Here is an 18,947-nt window from a genome sequence, read left to right as displayed (position 1 = left end):
GCTCCAGCGACCTAAAGGTAAGGTGAGGTCATACGTGACAGGACGTGCTCAGATTTGCTCTAAGGAGCCGAGCGGACCTTGACAGAGCGTAATGGGAATCAATGGGAGCTGTGCCTGGCCCCTGCCTGCCACACCACCATCAATATCAATCACAGTTATCGGCAATAACGTCCTTCTCTGAATGTCACGCCGGAGCCAGATCTTTCTTCTTTAAAGAGGAGAAGAGATGATCTCTCTCTGACACGGCCGGCAAGGTTAGTTAAGTACTGTTAGCAGGATGTATAGCAGATCTGCACGTGCAACTGGAGGTCAACGCTCAGGAGGAACTGAAGAACAGAATTGAGTTTGGATGATGGGAGGGGGTTATTGGACGGGATGGAGCTGGGGTTGGTGTTACCTTCTGACGGTTCCTCTCCGGGAACGCTGGGAACGTGGAACAGTCGAGACACAACGGGAGAGAGATCTTCCTGGGCTGAATTTAAAGACGAGCAGTTCAGGTGGACCAAATCTGTAAAAAAAAATGCACAAAAGGAGATTAGGACAAATAACGGGGGCAATTGTGTTCCCATGATATCAACATACAGCTGTGGAAAAAAAAAATGTCTTCAATCAGTATCTCTTGATGTAACAAAATCAAACCTCACGAGTGATGTAAAGTTGTAAAATGTGAAAGACTGACAGCATGACAAGACAAATGAAACTATGACAAAAATCAATGTTATCACATACAAATTAATGTTTAACTTTTCCTAAATACATGTAACAATATATGAATATGAACTGGTTTTCTTTGCTGTATTTGAAGTCTGAAGAAACACAAAGCATCTTTTCTGTTAGTGTGACCCGTTTTCATTTTCTGCAAATAAATGCAATAAGAAACTATCTTTTGATTTGAAATTTGGGAGAATTATTGTCAGTATTTCACAAAATGAAACAAAAACGATAATTTGACCTCAACACAAACCTCCACTTTTTTGTTTTTAAATGGTCTCTTAGGTCCGATTCACATTTCACGTCTTTTCCGTGCACATATTCGTTATTTTTAATGTAGACGCGTGGCATGCGCGCAAATAGGGGCCGCTCAAGCGGTGTGCACATTTTCTAGGCGCGTCGGTGCCGCATCCAGATGGAAAGGGCTTCACTTGTCAGAGTGCCGCGCACGCACCGCGGGTCATTTCAAGAGAGAAAGAGGCGCGTCTGCCGTTTTCCGCAAGGTTTTAGATGCAAAATGTGAATAAGGCTTTAATGATCTTTCTTCCCCCAAATATATTTACAGACATTTTGGGCCGTGCTACATCTTATACAAAAACAACCCACAGTTCTGCTAATCTCCCCCCACCCCATCATCCCCAGCACACAACACAGACAATAACACTGCAATTGTAGTTAGTAATTATGCAATAAATGTAAGAGGGAAAAAAAACAAAAAATGTTAATAAAAATAAAATGAATTCTCTTCTGCATGGTTAAGTGACAGGTCAATAATGTCAATACAATTCAACAAAGGTGCTTAAGAACCTTTAAAAAAGTTTTTAAAGACCCCTTTAATGAAAATGTTTTTCTTACAGCTTTAAACACAAACAAATGTCTTTGATCCATCTATCATATGAAGGAGGGATGCATGTTTCCACTTAAAGGGAATAAGCCTCCTAGCCAATAATGTGGTAAAAGCAACAACCTCCCTTGTCGCCCGAAGGCAGATTTGGTTCAAGAAACATTCTGAACACAGCTGTAAAAGGGTTTGGAGTGGCTGATATGTTCAAGTTTTCTTCAAAAATATTGGTGTGCTGGCGATTGTTGGCACCTATTGCAAGTCTTACTTCTGTCAGGATATATTTGACCTAATCTAGCGTTGGTGTAATACGTTCTGTGAAGAATTTTGCATTGCATCAAACCTTGTTGTGCACAGATAAAGGAAATTTATAATGTCTCTTAATTTTCTAAACCAGAACTTGGGCCATCCGTACAGCTTTTGTAGCTTTAAGTACAAAATGAATCTGAAATGAATAACTAAACCAACATTGTAAAAGAAACATTATTTTACAGGATTTTACTATTATTATTTTGTACAGATTTCAACATAAATGTATTACAGTCAGGAACATAAAATTACAGAAACAAGAAAAACAGATAAAACTATGTATTATATATATATCCTTATATCCTGTAGTTTTACAGGAAACATTTCAGTTTTTGTACAGATTTTATTGTACAGTGAAGCTCACTACTTTATGCTGTCAAACTAGGGTAAAATCCAGAATCTAGGAAGAACAGAGTAAGAGCTCTCTGTGAAAGTAGCCACCAGAGAGACCCAGATGGGAAAATAAGAAACGCACCTAAATTTAAAACATCAAATCTCAATCCTCACAGAGGTCTTGCAAGTTCTGTGGAAATGTCGCGGTCGATCCCAGGAGTTCGCACATCACTTCCAGGCTCATTATTACTTGTGTGTTTCTTTCTGAAGTCCATGTACGATACGGTGCGTGAGGGTTTTCTTCTCTTTGATCCTGCGGTACAGGAGCTGAGATCTGTGTCACGCAGTGGAGAGCCGCACAGATGCTGGAGTCTCTGCTGGGACGTCAGGTGTGGCTTCGCTAAAGGCTCTAAAGACTCGCGGGACGCTCCGAAACATTCCTGCCTCAGACACTAAAGGGGACGACGTAACAAAATCCTGATGGCTGGAAGTGAACACTGAGCAGTATTGGTGGATTCATAATGTACCTTTTATATTCTTCATATTCTTGAGGGAAAAAAGTTCTTTGTAATAATTTGTAATAATTTGTAATACACTAATTTATAACTTCACCCGACCATAACTTTTTTAATAAACAGGATTCGTACCACATTTCGTCTGCAAAGAAAAACAAACTTCAGCACTTTGGTTTGGACCCCAGCACTGATACGAACACAATGTTTTTCGTTGTAAATGATAAATAAAGGCCATCACACGTCTGTCACGGTCGTGATCATCATCATCATCTCATCACAAGGAAATGCTCTCAGCTAGAAGAACATTATTTAAGAGGAACGTCACGATCCATCTCTCTGTGGGATTGTGGGTAAAGAGCAGATCAAACGGGAGCTCTGGTCCGGCTCTCATCATTCCTCCAGTGAGAGGAAGTGAAGTTGTGCTGATGAAGCTCTTCATTCCCGTGAGGACCGAGTCTGTGCCGGAGCGCTTCACCTGATCTGCTCCTTCATCGTGATTGATCGCAAAATAGGGGCGGTGTAACAAACACAATAACTTTCATAAATAACAATAGAGTTAATGATGGAGTCATCGCAAAACTGACGGAGGAGAGAGCTGGAGTCACATCTATAGTGCTTTGAAGGACAGTTTTGCCATTTGGTTACTTGAAATATCAATACACGTTTAAAAATATGGAATAATTGTGGAAGTTTCATTCAGGTTAACCTGATAAACTGAAATCAAATAAAAGCTAGTAGGAAAAATAAATAAGAAGTTCTTCTTCTACAGAGTAAACTCATTTGTTTTTATTGAAAAAAAGAAATCTTTGTTACATGCTAATTTGATATGCTGTCCTGGTCCTGTAGGAATGCATATTCCTGTCCAACAATTAAAGAACCAGTGTTTGAAATATAGCAGCATCTAGTGGTGAGGTTGCGAATTGCAACCAACGGCTCACTTCACTGCTCTGCCTCCCTTTCGAAGCACCCCTTAAGGAGATGACTTATTTACGAAACACGCTCTTCTCCTCCGGGAAGTGCATTATGAGACTGTGTGGAGCTCCGCCCGAGAGAATCCTCAGTCTTTATCAATTGACGACTGTTTCTATTTGCTGAAAGGCGGGAATTCCTGCATTTTCTTCCCATTCATAATAATGGCAGTGGCGCATCTTGTTAATATATATTATCTTTAATTCAACGTTTTGTGAAACGAAGTATTTGAGCCTTGTGTGATCTAAAAGTGTGTGTTGTGAGTGTTTTTAGTGACGGTGTTGTGTGTCACTCACATGTGCCGGGCATGCAGGTCATGGATGAAGAACACAGCTCCACCATTCTCACAGCTGGTGAAGTGGAATCCAGAGGAGGAACCGTCACCAATGAGATCTGCCATTAAAACACAAAACACTACGAATTACAAAACCACAAAACAAATGCATAAATGACAACACGCATCTAATATTTTGAAGCGTTGGCTTCTGAGTGTGTTTCTTTATAAATTGTAAATATTGAAGGAATGCGCTAAAGGACTGTTTCTCCAGAACCTCATCTGTCTATAGTTCTCATGTGAGATGGTGTTTCATGTTTCTGGGATGAAAAACATCTGTAAAAAAAAACGAATGCTACGATCAGGTAGAATTATAATTATGGATGGATGTGTCTTTTATCAATAGTTGCGCTATTGTGTGAAAAAATGTAATAAAAGTTACTCGATGTAAAAAATATGTTTTCCTCGTTTTGCTTTAATTTTAAGTTTAACATGCTGAATAATTTTTTTTTATTTTCACCGATCACGAAAAAACTAAAAATTATTTTCACACATTTCGACTTTATAACTCGTACACAGAAATGACAAGGTACTGACATAACACTGACGTCAAAACAACAGTTTAACAATATAGTTACTAAAATTTGTCGTCCAAAACGTCAAAAGAGTATATTTGATCATCCTTGTTTTTTATGACTGATACTGTCCTCACGAGGTTTCAGACATCTGAAAATACGTACAGTTTTGGCTTATTTGCAATATACTGATATATCGTAGTTATTGATAAAAGTAAAAAATCCATTTGACTTAAATATATACTTAAACATTGATACTCCATGAAACTTAATATTACCACAATAGTTAGCAGCACAGAATTGTACAAGAACTTTAAAAAGGTCATGCAAAACAACAATTTGTTACACTGTGTTATTTGTAACATTAAAGTTGCTCTTCAATTTAAAGGTACAGTAAATGATCTCTGAGGAACACACTTGAAAATGGAAATCAACACCAAATGAACAAGTTTGTGAATATTTGTTAAGGTCTGTTCTGTGTGATATGAAAGAAAAATATATTGTTGGTTGTGTAAATAAGAGAAAAAACACAATGGACTGGATCGATGCACACAACAGAATAACACTCTGAATCAGAAAAGGGGGCGTGTGTGCTCTTGATGGTGAGTGGCCAGTAGTTTGTTATTTTGAGGGCGGAGCAATAAAGCCATACGTGTATTTGTATCAACATTATCAACAATATCAACAGTGTTTCTCAAAATATCACTTACTGCACCTTTAATTCATGAATGGTAGTAAAAACGACTTTTTCGAACCCTTTGAATGGCAATAATCTACATCTTCACACTACATGAACCCAAATAATGTTTTCCATACAATCCACTACGATGCTCTGAATCAAGTGGACAGAGAAACAAGATCACCGTGTCATCACGAAGTGTGTGTGGGGAAGAGTAAGCGATCCATGCGTTCCTGCGGCGACTGTCATTCCAAAGGACGAACGGCTAATTAAAACCAGGCTGAATATTTCATTACGTTTTGTCACACACAGTCATGTAATATTCCATTTCCACACTGTGTCAAGATGCTGATATTAATTTCTGTTCGCCGACGCTAATGAGCATAAATTACACACCTTCCCTTCCTGATCTGCTTTGAATATTCAAGCCTGAATTCCTGATGGAGACCAAATTGGACTAAGATTCAGAAGCCAAACTGACCTCTCCGCTTCCTGTTCCTGTGTTGGACGGCACTCAAATCAGCCTAAAAGGGACGTTCGCATGTCACCTTGCATTTTCCCGGGAGAACGAATAATTTATCCGATTCCAAACAGAATTACCTTCCTTTCATTGAACTGGTTATTTTTTCCTCTCGTAATTCACTTTATAACTTTACGCTCAAGAGCGGGACGTCAGAACGATTGTAACGATCCCGCAAACCGCCTCCGATGTTTGTTGTTTCTCTGCCTGCTGAATCTTGGACGATTCCCAAGAATCCATCCAAATGTGATATGTGGCATAAAAAAGATGTAATGCAATACATGCTGAAAAGCAAAAAGTGCAAGGCTGGCAAGAAAAAGCCACACACTGGGAGAGAGAGAGAGAGGTGAAGCAGAGATGGGTAAATGCCCTTTAAATGCGCAAAGAAAGAACGAAGAAAGAAAGACAGGAAGAGAGAGAGGGAAAGTCTATACCTGCTGATCTGATTCTGAGGTCAGCACCGATCTGTCTGTGATGAGAACTGCTCGAGATATCTGCCTGTGAAATGGAGAAACACAATTAGCACATTAAACACAAGTCCAGAGAAAAAGAGGAATCATCAGATCATATGACTGACAGAATGAGGCGGATACACTGAGGGACACTGAGACAGATATATATAATGCTTATATATCTATATATATATAGATATATATAGCTAAAGCATGTTTTGTTCTATAACTTTAGTTAAGGTAATGTAAAGTTATATATATTTAAATGTTTTGTTGTTCATTCTCTTACTCCAGCTTTAATCCTCCTAGTAGTAAACCAACGGTACTGTTTAGCGTTTTGACAAAATGTTTATATGCTCTCCTACTTTGTTTTGGATAAAAGCGTCAGTCAAATGAATAAATGTAAATGTAAACGTAAGCAGTAGAATCATATGGAGTTTTAAATTAGCTTTTAATATTTTATCAATGAAATATTTGTATAATGTCATTTTTAAAACACTCATTAAAAGATTAAATAGCTTCTTCACTGTATGGCAAGTGTAAACAAACTCTTTCCGTTTCATAAACTAGCAAGCCCTTACTAAACATCCCTACTGAAGTTACACACAAACATGTATCACATTTAGGCAATTTGAGTATTATGGATGAGACATTTTCAGAATGTATTTTATTTACTACATACTGAATCGAGTGTTTATGCTTGACTAAATTCCTGATGATGAGTCCAGACATTAGAAAAATATCAGTCTACGCACAAGTTTTCTATTTTAAAAGAGATAAAAATGTTTACGTTATGGATGTGACAAAAAAGGTCATGTTTTTGAGAAAGAACATACTTTGTAGGATTTCTGGGAATTAAAATACACAAACCAGAAGCAATTATACCCCCAAAAATGGAAAGGAGATTGCCCTTCAAAGATAAAGAAATTATTTTTATGTGCCGATTTATGGGGAATATGGACCGTTATGGATGTGACAGTTCTCTTGGTTGATTATGGAAAACTATGCTTTAAAAACACAAAAAAGCTTTTAAATCTTTGAGAGACTGGGCACTTGAGTTACTTACTAGAATTACTTCATAAATGAATCACTTACTCACTTTTATTTTTTGTTTATTTGACAGGGACATTGTACATTAATAAAAACATTTCTGTAAATATACCAGAAATGTATACAGAGTTGTTCCAAAGATCAGATTTCGCCCCATTGACTCCCATAGTATTATAAAATACAACGGTAGTCAAAAGTGCCCCAGAACTCTTTGCTGTCCCGCATTCTTCAAAATATCTTCTTTTGTTTTCAACAGAACAAAAAAATGATAAAGTATGTTTACCTACTATAGTAGTCAAAAGGTGTTGAGATCTGTTTGGTTATAAGCATTCTTCCAAATATCTTTCTCTGTGTTCATCAGAAATGTATTAAGATTTGGAAACGAGTAAATGATGACAGAATTTTTGGGTGAACTCACCATTTAAGACACCAAATGCTGACATCTTACCAATAAAATTTATGTAATTTCATCGACGTTTGGATGGAATTGCATATTTGCATGTATACATTTGTCTGACACTTATCCAAAGCGACTTCTAGTGCATTCAAGTTTAACAAAGTTAAATATACTAAATTATTAGGAGTACATTATATCTAATTATATTTCATTCACAACCAGTATGAAACTAGCACAGTTACGAGGGAAATTAGTTCTCTTGAATAACAGTTGAATAGGGTTTATTACACAAAAATATTAAAATATAACAGGAAAGTTTATGTAAAATATGAAGACACACAGCCTTTCACTTGCTCATGAGAATTACAAACATGATCCTTCATTGCAGCTTTATAAATTCTTTTCTGTTAAATGTGAGTTTGTGATTCTCATTGGATAAGAGGATCAATGTCTTTATTTTATGGTAGAAATGACATTTTCTCATTAATAAGAGAAAGTAAATTGACTTTTGTTGTGTGTGATGTGCTTACCCGTGTGCCGTGCTGCGTCTCTGTTCATCTCTGATGTACGAATCTTCCAGCACAAAATGACTGCAGCTGATCCTCTGACCGCGTGTATCAATCACGGCCTTAACTCTGTGACACGAGAGTAAAGAAGATTAATCCAAAATCAGCTTCTTTACAAAAAGCTGCTTTCACCAGACAAGACTTGTAAAATACGGTCAGACTGTAATTTGAAGCTATTAAAACCTTGAGTCTTTACAGTCTCCAATATATGAGTGTGGTTTAACTTGGCACATTTATTTACTTTTATATACATTTGGGTGTCTTTAGGGTCACCACTTGACATCAGAAGCAAAATCTGGGTCCTTGAGCAAACCATGAGAGCTACTGGCACAACACCGCCACAGCATAAATTTGACCTTTCCTCCTTTAATCTCAGTAACCGAGACAGAAAAAGAGAGGGTGAGAGAGAAAAGGAGGAGAATCTGTTGGCTTGTTATGTCAAGAGTTATAAATGTGCTTTATAGGGCTCATTATCCAAACTAATGGGGTAGGGGTGACATCCTTGAAATGGACTTTCACAACACAATAAAGGGGCAAGAAAGCGTCTCCCTCCCCTGACGAAAAGTCAAGCCTCGGAAAGAATCCTCCCCCCCGCACGCAGGTTGACTGCGGGACAGATCTGTTTATGTAAATGAAGATTTATTTACTCGGAGGAACTTGTGGAGGAAGCGGAGGGTTTCCAATCAATCGTCAACCAATGGGGTGAAAGGAAGCAATATGGGATACACTTCACAACACTAACACACCTGAGGGCGACACAGCGGGTAACTCAAACTTACAACTGCTTGTGGATCTTACAAACAAACTACAGTATATCCGTTTACACTTATGACCACAGTGTTAAATGATAAGGACCCGTGTTCACTGTGTTCACTGACCACACTGTAAAAAATATGATAAAAAAATGGGAACATTTCAGGTACCAGAAATATAAGGTAAAAGAGCGCAAAATTATGGTTTAACATAAAATTTCAGGTTTTTCTTGTAAATCTGCAGTCTGTATTTTCTGTAATTTGACATTTTTGTATAGTCCCAAAAAAACCTTAGAGTTTGTTTGTTTTCTAACGCCATGCCATCTTCCATTGTTGGTCTACATCATATTAGATGATGTAGATATTTTTTTCCAAAATGTAAGGTTAAAAAATACCTTTAAAAATATGAAAGTTTTCCAGCGACTGGAACGCCAGAAATGTACCGTTATTCTTTTTCATGTAAAATGGCGTTTTTCATGCTTTTCTTGTAAATTTGCTGTCTTTTTTTGTAATTTGACAATATTTACATTCTACTATACATTGTAAGAAGCAATAGGTTAAACCTGTAAATAACACATCTGCTTACTTATATAAACGTGTTTTGTCTATACTGTTTCAGTTTTTGTAAATAGTGCAATATTGTTTTTATTTAATTCTCTATCCTAATGTATATTTCCACTGTGTTTGCACCATGTGTACACTTTCTTCTGCACTAAGCTCCTGTCGACGAAAGTCAAATTGTAAATGTGTAAACATACTTGGTATTAAAACTCCTTCTGATTCTGATTTAAAGGGCCGCTACCCAGAAAAAAACCCTCAAAATATTTTTCTAACAGAAATTTAGTCGCCAACTTGTTTGTAGAAACACCCTGTAATTATACAAATCCAGCAACTCTGGATCTCCTTTAAACCACAACACTGACACAAATATGCTGTTTGTGATCCCCTATCAATGTGATGTCACATTGATTTACGCCAGCCCGTGACCGCTCACAGACTCCGCCTTATTTTTCTGGCAAGAGACACACACAAAAACGGGCATTTCCATTGCAGCCACAACTGGCCTTGTTCAACGTGTTGTAATGAAAGATATGTTGTGTATTTCTAGCTGAAATTTTACAGACATACTGGGAATACCACTGATTATTTTTACATCACAGAAAACACCTGGATTAGCGGCCCTTTAAAAAATGAGTGAAAATCTGTAAAAAAAAATGTAGAATTCGGTAAAAACACGCTGTATAGAGGCAGAGAGGGAGAGTTTGGAACCATCGTGTGTTTAAGGACACACTTAACAGGGGTGATGAATTATTTATATTATCATGACAATGTGTAGAATTTACACAATATCGATAACGATGTTTTTTAATATCACTCTTATATATTCTGACACCCCTAACTCCAATAGATGCCTTCACTTGCAACCCCCTGTTTGTTTTCTGTGATGTCCTGTAGCTTTCTTTAAAGTGCAGAAGACTTGTCAGTGTGTATAAAGCATTGAAATAGTGCTAATGATTCCGTTTCACTTGCAACCAAGGCCAGCGTCAGCTGTGTAGATCATCATAACCGTTCATAAATCGCCTTCATAAAGCACGTCAGCGTCCTCTGAACCAATCAGCATGTAACCTTGCACTCAACGATGCATGTGCTCAAATTTGAATTGTGGTTTTGTGTAGGCTAAACAGATCAAATGCAGAATGACACCGTGATGAATATTACAAGCGGCAATCTAATTTGTCTTTATAAATACCACATAAAAAAAATGTGTCAGTTAATGAAGGAATCGTGTTCACAAGGCTGGACTAGGCTGCATAATATTGAAGAAAATGCGATATGCAATAACATGCCAAACAATGCATTATTGGATGTGCAATATCACCGGACAAACCGGACCAGGGTGCGAGGCAGCTGCTCGAGTAACCCAGAGTGACAGTAGAAATCATCACAGACCGGCCGAGCAATTGTTTGGTTGACGCGCTGACCGCTAACAGTGGACGGACAAATTAATTTGGACGTGTGATTGAGCTGCCCGTCACCGCGGTAACTAACCGGACAGTGCCGGACCCTCCTCGGCAAGGAGTGGCAGGTGGGATTTGAGGGTCTGCTGCATTATTAATCTGCCTCTACCCTTTTCAGCTTTATGTCTGTAATAAGAGCAGACATAGGGCGGTAATTTATGACGCCAGGGAAATTAAAATCATTGTTCAGCCTGCCAGACACCTTGCCAGCTTTTTTCCTTCACCTTCATGAAACTTTTTTTGAATCGATGATGTATGGCACTAACCTCCAGAGCAGGGCTTACTTCACGCGGGCGCCTCCGGTGGAGGGCATGGGTGCTACACGCTAAACTCGCTTTTTACAAACACAGTGGCTTGGAGCTCTGCCAGCTCTCGCCCCATACCCTCACCACAGCTCCGGACTGCCGGGTTTGGCTTTAATCCAGAATGGATGAGAGAAGTTGCCTTGAAACTTCTAAGCACTCGGGTTATATGGGGGTTCTTATACTTGCTTGCGATCAGAAGGTGAAGAACTTAAATTATCAATTAAGGTCGTCTTGGTTGTTTGTCGTATGCTACGTTAAGTTTTGACGAACGCTTCCTGCCGGGTCGCTCGGGCAGAACTGACAGCGAGGATCCAGGGACAGACGTCACGTATTAAAACTGACCTCAGTGGAATGTCCTGCTTAAACAGCGCAGAAAAAAAGGGGGCTCATGAATATGAATGATATGATTTTGATGCTAAAAAAAGTGAATAACACCATCCCAGCTTCCGTGGGTATTTTCTTTGGCGGGAAAAATTATATACATTATACCAATTACATTTAGCAGACGCTTTTATCCAAAGCGACTTACAAGTTGGGTTAACAATGTAAGCAATTGGGTCAAAAATCTGTTTAAAAAACGAAGCTGGGTTGCCAGAATTATACCTTAAAGAAAATAATAATAATAATAATAAAAATTCATGTGAAATGTAATTTTTTTCATGCTTTTCTTGGAAATTTGCACTGTTATTCTGTAATTTGAAAATATTTAAAAAAGACTTGAAAAATCTGTAAAAACAGTAAAATCACAGTTTTTTACATTAAACAATCTGTAAAAAATAACAGTAAAATTACTGTTTTTACAGTGCATGTGTACGTACTTTTATAACTTGCAAACTTTTATATCATGTACTGTTTGCACAATTTACTTAAATTTATTTAAATTTAGCACACATTTTGTCTATTTGGCAAAAAGATAAACATCAAACAAATCACTGACATGTTAACTCATGTTATCTAAAAACTCATATCTTTGAAATGAATTCGTACGTGTGATTGCGATGCCCCACTATCTTATGATTATTATTTTGCTCACGAAAGCTGTAACTAGTCTCAGAGTTTTTACACTAGCTTGCTACAACACTACACTAGGAATCTAAAGCATGCGCAAGTCCCCATCCATGGGTAACATCCAGAGGAATTCAAGTCCCCCGGGGTCACTCACCGGCAAGATGAAAGAAACTCAATATATCGCTGAAGAGAAGGCCAACGAACGAGTGAGGAATAAAGCGAGAGGGGAAAAAAGGCCGATCTAACCTAGTTTATGACAACAATCCACCTTTGAAACTCATTAAAGGCCTTTCTGGTGGGGCCTGACGCACATTATCAGCACAGATTAATCAAGGGAGACGGGAGATGAACTCTCATTTTTTAAGAGGCAGCAACAGAGGGCTTTTTTGTCTTCAGATGAAAATCAATTAGTGGAGGTAAGGCCACGAGGAAAAAGCGGCATCACTCATCGCCGGCCCAAGTGGCAGAGTCTGTGATTTGTCTTCTGAGCTCGGCTGCTTAAGGGGGGGCCGGTACGGCTGTCTCCCTGAAAATTAATTTCATATCTATATTCCGAATATCCACCCCCCGTTCGCTCTTGCGCGCCATCTCTTGGCCTTGTTTTTGAGGACCCCGTACACAAATGAGCTCTTGATCAGCCTTGGGGTTGCCGAACCGGGTGAACAGACTTGTTTGGACTGTACGTTTCTGTTTTGTTTGCCTTTTAAAGGTTTAAAAGGTGACTTACTTGTCCGATGCTTTGTCCACAACCAGGCACTGCACGGAGTGTCGCAGACAGTAAATTCCTCCGAACACGGCACACATTCTGCAGAAGGAAAAGTACAGTTAACACGTATGCATTCCATCGTGTTACGTTTGATGTGAAGGGATGTTCGCGACACGCTTAAACACAGCTGATGGCGTGACATTAAAAGGGCTTATCACACCTTGTCCAGACGAAAAGGACAACATTCAATTCCTTTGACAGGGCAAAAAGAGCCGGGAATGTGTCACTTTGCAAGTAGCACCCTTTGTCATGAAGACCTGTGAAATGTGGCAGCTTTATTAGATTATAAACAGCAGGGCAAATAGATTCTGAAGGATCTTTAAAAGTTAAAGACACGACAAAGTTTGTAAAAGTCAAAAGGTATACATGTTGCTTGCATCATTGGCTTACCCTTATCTCATTTCAAACTGGTATGACTTTCTTTCTTCTGTAGAACACAAAAGAAGATATATTGAAGAACGCTGATAACCAAACATCATTGGGGCACCATTGACTTCCATAGTTTGGACACTAAACCACGGAGTCGTTTCATAAAATATCTTTTTTTTGCATTCCATTGAAGAAAGAGTCATATTCAGGTTATGAATGACAGAGGGTGAATACATGATGACACTTTTTTGGGCGATCTATCCCTTTAAACAGAAACATACACTAAAAGATATCTGAAAAATATCAATGTGTTTCTGTAGCTTAAAAGATCCCCCAAAATTATAATTCTGTCATCATTTATTCACCCTCATGTCACCAACAAAGCTGTATGACTTTCAGACTTCAGCAGAACACAAAAGAAGTTATTTTGAAGAACGTTGATAACCAAACATATTGGGGCACTATTTACTTCTACTATATGGACACAAAACCAATTCAAGTCAATGGGGATCAACGTTTTTTTGGATACCAGCATTCTTCAAAATGTCTTCTGTGTTCTGCAGAAGAAAGAGTCATGTTTGAAAGAACATGTTGGTGAATAAATTACGACAGAAATTCCACTTTGGGGTGAACAATCCTTTTAAGTTAGATTCCCAAGGAACACACAAATACACAGTGTACGTCTGAAAAAGAAGACGGTGAGATAAAAAGACACACTTTCCCTTTCACTAGGAAACTGAAAGAAACATTCCTGGCCTTGTCTGCTCAGATTAATCCAGAGACATGGCATCTTAATAAAGCACAAGGTTACACACAAAAAAATCGAGGCTAAATCTGCCAGCCATCATTGGACCCATCTCCCGTACTCCACGGAGGCGGCGGGGAAGCCCTTTGATGTCATTAACCCTAACTGACAGACGTTTAAGATGATATTACTCTAATTAACTGCCCGCTGTCGTCCGCAATGATGCAGTCGGGCGGAGTGCGTGGGTGCTGCCGTTCCCTCTCCAGGCCCCGGCGCTCGCCCCGGCGACATCGGGGCTAAATTAACAGTTGTGAAAATCCAGTACCCCACAAGCCCCTGCTCTTTATAGCCTCTAAATGGCATTTCAGTTCCTATCAAGACGGGAATCAGGGGACGTGATTTTTTAATACGGTAGCAAAACAATGGAGGCCATTAATAGCCCGACGCCGTGACAGCGCGCTCACCGATGATTTATGAGTTTGTGTATAATTTGATTATGCTATTAATTCCACTGATTACAGCTGCAGCGAGTGTGGAGAAGGTCACATCCAAAATAAATCTTCGACAACTCCCTCTTTCTCGTCACCTAACACCCTACACCCCCCCACACAACATCTCCACAAAACAACTGCCTCCAACTAGTTATTTCTGTAATTAAAAAGTAATGTAACAAGAAGCACAAACAAGCTTCGGGCTCTAATGGCAACATCACGTCGGAGCTTCAAATAAATTGAACAGCCTTGTAAGGACAGAGGGTTTTTTATCCCGCCGCTGGAATTACAACAGTATCATATCCTGAGATTTTCAGAGATAACAGATTGGGATAGCCATAGGCTGTAATCTATAACAAATTTTGGTTTGCGAGATAAGGTTTTGACCACCACTACTAGTGATCTATAATGGAAATTGAAGGTAAATTTGAAAGATGGTTGAATGCAGTCAATTATGCTGCATCGTCCTAAAAACTACTTTCAAGATGCAAACACTGGTCCTGATGCAATTTTTATTATTTATCTTGTATAATTTAATCGTAAAAATATTTGTTTACAATTTTGACTTTGCATTAATTGGTCTATTTGTTGAATTGTGCTCAAATGTTTGTGTAGTGTTTCTGGACCAGCGTTGGATCACTTTTGTCGTCATTTTCCTTAGTGGTCTATAGACGGTTTCATGTGCAACAACATAAACAAGCAATATGTAGCAAAAATTTCCCTTTCCGGTACATCTCTAGATTGAATCGCTGTTTTCTATTTAATTTCACACAATTAATATTCAATAAACCATTTATTAATATTAATATAAAATAAGTTGTTACATCACTAGCCACTAGCCAGACCGATAACCACACACAAACCGGAAGTTAACTTCGGACCAGGCGTTGTTTCGATGTTGTTTTGCTTTGGTGCCTAAATGCATGTGACAATGACATTAAACATTTCATTTTGATTGACACTTAAAGCCCCAGGGAAATCAATATATACGTTTATTTCCTTTTATTGAAATAATGTTATCCTTAAGGATGTAAATAAACGAATATCCTCCTACGCGCTGAAAAAATTCCCAGCGTTCATAACTGACAGTCTGGCACGTGCGCTCAAAAAATCAAGAAATTACATGACATCACGCTACACTGCCTCTCGTCATGCTCTCGTCCAATCAAATCCACTTTAGAATCAAATGAGTCCCGCCCCCTTCACTATGAGAGCTGCGGAAGCGGTGCCTCATATCAGCCTCTTGTTTGCTCATTTATTATGTACCGTAAACTAAACGCTATGGGTTATTTTGAGAGGGGGTGGGGCCATTCGATATGTGTCGTGTCTCTGCATTTTCAGTCAAAATCACGCCTGCACATCAAATAATGCTGCGCGTTCCAAGGTGTTTTACTGACACCGTGTCTACACCAGACGCGACTGGCACGACGCAACACAAGACATTAGAAACGCATTAGATCCCATTATAATTTTACATTTTGTCCACACTGGATGTGGCGCCTGTCGCATTTTTATAGACATGTAAGATAGGTGTAAGACTTTAAAGTTCTAGATCTTCTATAATTTTCTTTCACTTGTGGAGGAATATAAACGTTTTGGTTTGATGGACTTAATTAGTGTATGAAGTTAAAAAAATATATTAAAAACTAAATAGCTAAAGAAATTAAAATATAAACATATAAAAATATACCCTTGACTTAAAAAGTAAATCTTGAAAAATGTTATTAAATGTGACTTCATAGGTGCTTGTCATTGTCTAGAAGACCGTCCTGGAAGACAAAGTCAAGCAAATTTATTGTAATCAAACATTCCGTAAGCTTTCAATAAACAAAAATTATATTTAAAGTTTCTAAATTAATATTAACTTTTTTGTTATTTGTGTTTCGTTCGATTTCAATTTATACTTCGTTTCGGTAGTTGAACAGTTTTGAGTAATATTCCATAATCTACATCAGCACAGTCTGACATATCGCTGCTGTCCTCTGAAACCTCTTATCTCTCCATTTTATTTTTCGCCCTTAATCATTATTATAAGTATTATGTTTTTCACAAGGACTTGGAAGTTTCTACCCATTAAAATCGACATCTGAGGTTTCGGAAGACTTTCTGACACTGGACAATAAGCCCACCCTCCCCATCACTATAACCAAACAAACATCAGTCACCCAACAGCAAACAGCCCTTGGTGTTTACCGATCATGAACTTTTTTTAAATGATGACCTCACGATCCTAAAGTCCCTTATTTGTTTGCTTTTGATGAGAACCCCAAAATGACTGCTCGCCCTCTCTAAACAAAAGGAGGAAAACATTCTGCACAATTTCCCAGCAGATAGTCAATAATGGGCCGGAATTGAAGCCATTAATCTAAAAGATCTCGAATGCATCCCCGGTGACCTGTTAGATCTCAGTCTATTAAACAAAAGAAAAGAAAAGCTCGACTCACTTGATTAAGGCAACACAACAGGAAAAAAACGGATTCACATTTGGACACGCTCCTCCTCCTCAAAAGCCAAACTAGGTTTCGGAAACATTTGCGCGCCCATGGGAGGCCCCGAAAAAAGTGAGCGTTTTATACCTTCTGTGCGAGTCGACAATAAATCCCCTTAGCTTGCAGGAGATGCTAAACAAACAAAATTACAGTGCGCGGCAAAGAGCACTTACCTGTCAGGTTCATTGCCGGAAAATTCGCTTGTAATCTCGGGTGCAGGAAGCCCGAGCGGGGGGCTAATGGCTGGCCAATAATTAAAAGAAAACAAAGCGCCACGCTGGCTGGCAGTCCTTTCTCTCTGAAAATTAAATCCTATTTGGATCTGAATAAATTAAATGTTTATTGCTCCCCGAGAAGGGGGAGGAAAACCAATGACGGAGAGGAAACGTGTGAGGGAATGTTGCGAAGACAATCATCGCCACTAATTAATGCATTTGCCGGTCATCTCAATCTGTTTCTGTTTGATTGGAGCGTCTCGATCGCAGGTGCAACTCATAACCTGTCATGGCCAAATGTGTTTACGGGGTTGAATGGATCGAATGCATCGTCCCCGCGACATCCCGGCCTAGCGAGGCGGAGGAACCAGAACGGCCCGTGGAAGACAGAAGACGGCAGTCAGAGTGCCAAAGGTTATTTAGAAATTAAAAAGTCTCTGCTGTCAAAACTTGAGGGATAATGCGGGTGAGGACGGTAAAGCATTTCATCACTATATTAGCAGAGCTGCTCGCTGATCTGTGAATAACCTGCGAGAGTGAGTATTATTGAGTTTGCACCCCCATCTATCCATCTATCACCTGCAAGCAGGTATCAGCGTGATGAATGAACCCGCCTCCCTCGCTTTCTCTCCCCGCCTGACTTTTGTCTCTCAATCCCTCCCTTTTGCCCCCTCTCAGGTCCATCTTTTCGTTTTTGCTCATCTATCCTCTCCCCCTATGATCTCTACTTCCTCTTGTCATCCCTCATTTCTTCCTCGTGATAGACACTTTAAAGGGATAGTTCACCCCAAAATACAAATGCTGTCATTGTTTATTCAGCGTCATGTTATGTGTGTGACTTTTTCTCCTGTGAAATAAGAAAGAAGATATTTTGAGAAAGGTCTCGGATGTTTTGTGTCAATACATGTCAATAGGGGTCAATGATGTTCAACATTCTTTAAAATATCTTCTTTTGTGTTCTGCTGAAGAAACAAATTTATAGAGGTTTTAAATCACACATGGGTGAGTAAATGATGGCAGATTTTTTCATTTTGGGTGAACTGTCCCTTTAATGGTCCCATCTGCACAATGCAATAAATTGTGTAAATGGAAATGAAATTAAAGTGATAGTTGACCCAAAAATGAAAATTCTGTAATCCTTTACGCCCCCTCAGATTGTTTCAAACCTGCATGACTTTGTTTATTTTGCAGAATACAGAAGAGGATATTTTGAAGAATGTTGTTATCTGGCCCCCATTCACGTGCATTGGTGTTGTGTCCATACAATAGAAGTGAACGGGTGCCGGTGCTGTTCGGTTACCAACTTTCTTCAAAATATCTTCTTTTGTGTTCTGCGAAAGGAAAAAAAAGTCGAACAGATTTGAAATGACATGCGAGTGAATAAATGATAAAGAATTTTCATTTTTGGGTGAACCATCACTTTACCTCAAAACATTTGACAGCTTAAATTATTTGATATGACTTATGTTTCACATGCTATAATCTTCCCTTTTGTTGGAAATCGCTTTAATTAAACTCACTTGCAAACTTTGTCACTTCCTTTCCATTTAAAATTCATTAAATCGCATTCGATGATTAAAAAGAGAAAAAACATATTG

At 38.7% G+C, this 18,947-nt stretch overlaps 1 protein-coding gene across 1 annotated transcript in view; it reads right to left on the bottom strand.

Annotated features, from left to right (window-relative positions):
* The window catches only part of chm (CHM Rab escort protein), a 43,559-nt gene that overhangs the window by 5,145 nt on the left and 19,467 nt on the right, over positions 1-18,947 (bottom strand). The window contains exons 9-13 of the mRNA XM_056731684.1: positions 13,002-13,079; positions 8,156-8,260; positions 6,161-6,224; positions 3,975-4,071; positions 398-508 (exon numbers count right to left, since the gene is read on the bottom strand). Of these exons, the coding sequence (XP_056587662.1) occupies positions 398-508; positions 3,975-4,071; positions 6,161-6,224; positions 8,156-8,260; positions 13,002-13,079 (455 nt within the window). The remainder of the gene's footprint in view (positions 1-397; positions 509-3,974; positions 4,072-6,160; positions 6,225-8,155; positions 8,261-13,001; positions 13,080-18,947) is intronic.

Source organism: Triplophysa dalaica, chromosome 19 (assembly GCF_015846415.1).
Source record: "Triplophysa dalaica isolate WHDGS20190420 chromosome 19, ASM1584641v1, whole genome shotgun sequence".
NCBI lineage: Eukaryota > Metazoa > Chordata > Actinopteri > Cypriniformes > Nemacheilidae > Triplophysa > Triplophysa dalaica.
Note: the sequence above shows the minus strand (reverse complement) of the source record. Positions and strands in the feature narration are given on the sequence as shown.